This window comes from Priapulus caudatus, unplaced genomic scaffold, assembly GCF_000485595.1.
Source record: "Priapulus caudatus unplaced genomic scaffold, Priapulus_caudatus-5.0.1 Scaffold1096, whole genome shotgun sequence".
Lineage (NCBI taxonomy): Eukaryota > Metazoa > Priapulida > Priapulimorpha > Priapulimorphida > Priapulidae > Priapulus > Priapulus caudatus.
The window spans coordinates 53,307-57,229 of NW_014578157.1; the positions used below are offsets into that span (position 1 = coordinate 53,307).

Here is a 3,923-nt window from a genome sequence, read left to right on the forward strand (position 1 = left end):
GTTCCAATATATCGAACCGTACCCAGGGTACCCTCCGATAGTACCCTGGGGGACATAGACCCTCTCAGCGTAAGTAAAGTGTACATTGTAGCTAATATGACATGATGAAACCTAGCATTGGGCACTTAGTAGCAGGTGATGACACAGGAGGTGAATTAGTAAAAACATGTGGCAGCATGGGTGGTGACACACACAGTGGTGGATAGTGGGTACATGTAAAATATTCAGAATAATATATTCATATATATATATATAAATAAAATATCCATTGACATTGAAGGGGAGGTGCGAAGTAATAAATAGGCGATACACTAGGCGATGACGCGTTAGGTGACATAGTATATAAGATTGTGAGTGATGCAACATGACAGGCACTCACCTCACCGCACCACACAGTGCACACCTGACACAACTCCTCTGCTGTGTTGTTCGCTATCCTTGTACGTGACAAGGAATACATCTGCACTGCTGCGTGGATGGGAAATGTAGATGACGTCATCGTATCATGCCATCCGGAGAACATGATATGCAAAGTTGACCGCGTTACATGACGTCACTCACTGTATCGTGTCGTCTTAGAACGTAATTTGCAGAGTTGATCTCGTTACGTGACGTCATTTTATCGTGTCACCCGGAGGGAGACGCACAAATTTTGTCGCGGTACATGATGTCATGGTAATTAATGTGCCACCCAGAGAAATTGTCATGAATTCGATCGCGTCAGCTGGTATCATCATACAATGTCCTCCAGAGAACATGATGTGTGAATTTGATCGCGTTACATTGTGTCATCGTTGTATCATGCTCATCCGGAGAACACGATGCGAAGGAAAGTTGATCCTGTCATCACTTTATGCATGTGTGCCCGCTTGCATGTCATTGCTCGTGCTGACCGCTAGTTGTAGCACTATATACACGTGCCTGGTTAATGTCTCCTAGCATTGTGATTGTGATGATAGAGTTGATGCTTTTTTGCAGCGAGTATGTATTTGAAAAACGCACTCGATTGCTCGTGCTTCGCTTGATTGCTTGATTCGCTTGAATTTTAAAAATTCGATCGTTTACTCAACGTTAGTTTGGCAGCGTATTAGGACTGCACGCTAGATTTGCGCGCCCGGGCCACAATTAAAAAAAACTTTGTTTGCCCTCACCCGACCCAGGCTGAAAAGTTTGGGTAGGTAGGTAGGCTTCTTTTTAGGGGGGGTCTTTTTACAAATTCAGCATGGTGTCTACATGTATGCTCCGGTGCGCTTGTGTGGAGATACCTTTTATATTGAATGTTTGTTTGGCTTGGTACATATAATGTATTGCCTACAGATTTATATAATGTACAGTGATACAATTTGTAAAAAAAAAAGAATGGGAAAGATCAATAAAAAATTTTGAGTCGGCCTCTTTTTGGCGGGTCGGTCGAGTGAGGGCAAACAAACAATATTTTTATTATGGCCCCGCTGTTTTGTGTTGTCGTTCGCTTCGCGTGTAGTGTGCATTTCTCGCCGACGGCGAATCAGCGTTGACACACGCATGGGTGTTAGAACACCGCATGCGTCCCTCGCTGGCTCTCTACTAACACGTCTCTTCCCGCCATGTTGCAGAGTTCCCATACGTTCCCTTGTCCAACTCGACCAGGACGCCAGCAGATGGCACTGCCGTCTCTGCCAGGTCTGCGCTACGCCTGGAGCTGGACCTGGAGAAGCAAAAGACTGATAAAGACAGGGTATGACGGATGCTTGCTCTGTTTAATTTGTATTATTCTCCTGCTTTTCTTTATTCGTCTCCTATTGATATTGTTCGTACATACAAAATGGCCGCGAGGGCGTGGAGCTGTGCATTGTGTAGTCAAATGAATGCTGTTAACGTTAGAGATGTAAGAAGCTAGATGTGCCTGAAAGGGACACAAATATTTTTTTTTTTCCCTTCTGATGTGATGGTATGTGACACATTTCATGCCCTGGTATGAAATTAAACGTGTTATCATGCATTGTGTTTTGTGGTCACGCGGTGGTGACCGTGGTGTACGAAGCGTAATATTCTTTGACTTATATACGACCTGACCCATGATAATACTACACAACACGTATCGCGAGATGGTATACAAAACATACAATGGTAGACAATCAGGAGTCTCATAATATAGATGCTATAGTGTGTCTATATTATGGCACTTCTGATACAAAAGAGCTGCTGCTGCTACTGCTACTGCTACTGCTACTGCTACTGCTACTGCTACTGCTACTGCTGCTGCTGCTGCTACTGCTATTGCTACTGCGACTGCTACTGCTGCTGCTGCTGCTGCTGCTGCTGCTGCTGCTGCTGCTACTGCTGCTGCTGCTGCTGCTACTGCTACTGTGACTGCGACTGCTGCTGCTGCTACTGCTGCTGCTGCTACTGTTGCTGCTGCTGCTGCTGCTGCTGCTACTACTGCTACTGCAACTGCTACTGCTGCTACTGCTACTGCTACTGCTACTGCTGCTGCTGCTGCTGCTGCTACTGCTACTACTGCAACTGCTACTGCTGCTACTGCTACTGCTACTGCTACTGCTACTGCTACTGCTACTGCTACTGCTACTGCTACTGCTACTGCTACTGCTACTGCTGCTACTGCTACTGCTACTGCTACTGCTACTGCTACTGCTACTGCTACTGCTACTGCTGCTGCTGCTGCTGCTGCTGCTACTGCTACTGCTACTCCTGGCACAATGTATATCGGGCAGTGATACGTTTTCCCATCTGTGAGCAGGTAGAGAGGATGAGCGACAGCCCGACTGCCTCGCCCGATCTCAACGCCTCCAACTCGATGCGGAAGAAGAAGCACTGGAGCCGGCAGCTGAGTGTCGTCGGTCACGAGATGAAGGTGATGCTCGTGTGGCTGGAAAGCTTCGAGGACAACGAGAGCTTCCCTGCAAGTACGTGGCTGTCTACGATCGAGGCATCCGTTGCCTCCCATGGGAGTACTCTTAGTTCACGTAGTAACAGTAAAAGGCGAATTTTTGATGAATGAATCTTTATACCAAAAATTTGAATGGTTGTCTGTTCGATATTCACAGATGAAGTGTTGAACTGCGTTAGTTAGAGGGAGAGCATGGTCAAGATTTAAGATGATTATTGTTAAACGTTTAAAATATCAGTATAATATCATCATCATTATGCGCAGGTAAGCACATGGTATTATATGCTATCACGTTCCCACCAACCGAAATTAATGTGCATACCACACGCGTCCCCATCGAGGGTAATGACTTCGCGACACAGACCAGCCAGCACTTCTCATACCCGCACTTGTGCTCAGGTTCTCTCTCTGTGTGCAGGGGTAGAAATTAACTTTTGAACAAGGGAGTCCGTTGACTCCCTACCCTATGAAAGAGGGAGTCCGCAGCAAAATGAGGGAGTCTGCAGTCTGTTAAATATATTAACAAAAATTGGGCATTTACTGAAACATGCCGCGAGGTCATGCTCTGGAACGAACTAGTTAGTATAGCAGAATTTTCACGGTGCCACACGGACTCCTGCACATGTCAAATCAGGGAGTCCGACAGTAAATCAGGGAGTATTTGACTCCGGACACCCCCGTTAATTTCGTATCCTGCTGTGTGTGTGCTTCAGGTGAACTGATGGCTGAGCTTAGCAGCCCGGAGGCGGCGCGTCCATGCGACAAGGACACATTCCTCATCTTCGTGCACGCGCTGCAAAGCGGACTCTTCCGCATCCACCTGCGTGGCGGCACTAGCAGCTCCGGCAGGTGAGGTCACACAGGGGTCACGCTGACCCACGAAGGTCGTGTAGGGGTAGAGGGGCACGCTGACCCACGAAGGTCGTGTAGGGGTAGAGGGGCACGCTGACCCACGAAGGTCGTGTAGGGGTAGAGGGGCACGCTGACCCACGAAGGTCGTGTAGGGGTAGAGGGGCACGCTGACCCACGAAGG

The 3,923-nt window shown here is 47.7% G+C and overlaps 1 protein-coding gene across 1 annotated transcript in view; it reads left to right on the top strand.

Moving 5' to 3' along the window:
* LOC106815357 (ral GTPase-activating protein subunit beta-like) overlaps positions 1 to 3,923 on the top strand; it is a 37,881-nt gene that overhangs the window by 21,240 nt on the left and 12,718 nt on the right. The window contains exon 7 of the mRNA XM_014819807.1: positions 1,596 to 1,717. Coding sequence (XP_014675293.1) covers positions 1,596 to 1,717 — 122 coding nt within the window. The remainder of the gene's footprint in view (positions 1 to 1,595; positions 1,718 to 3,923) is intronic.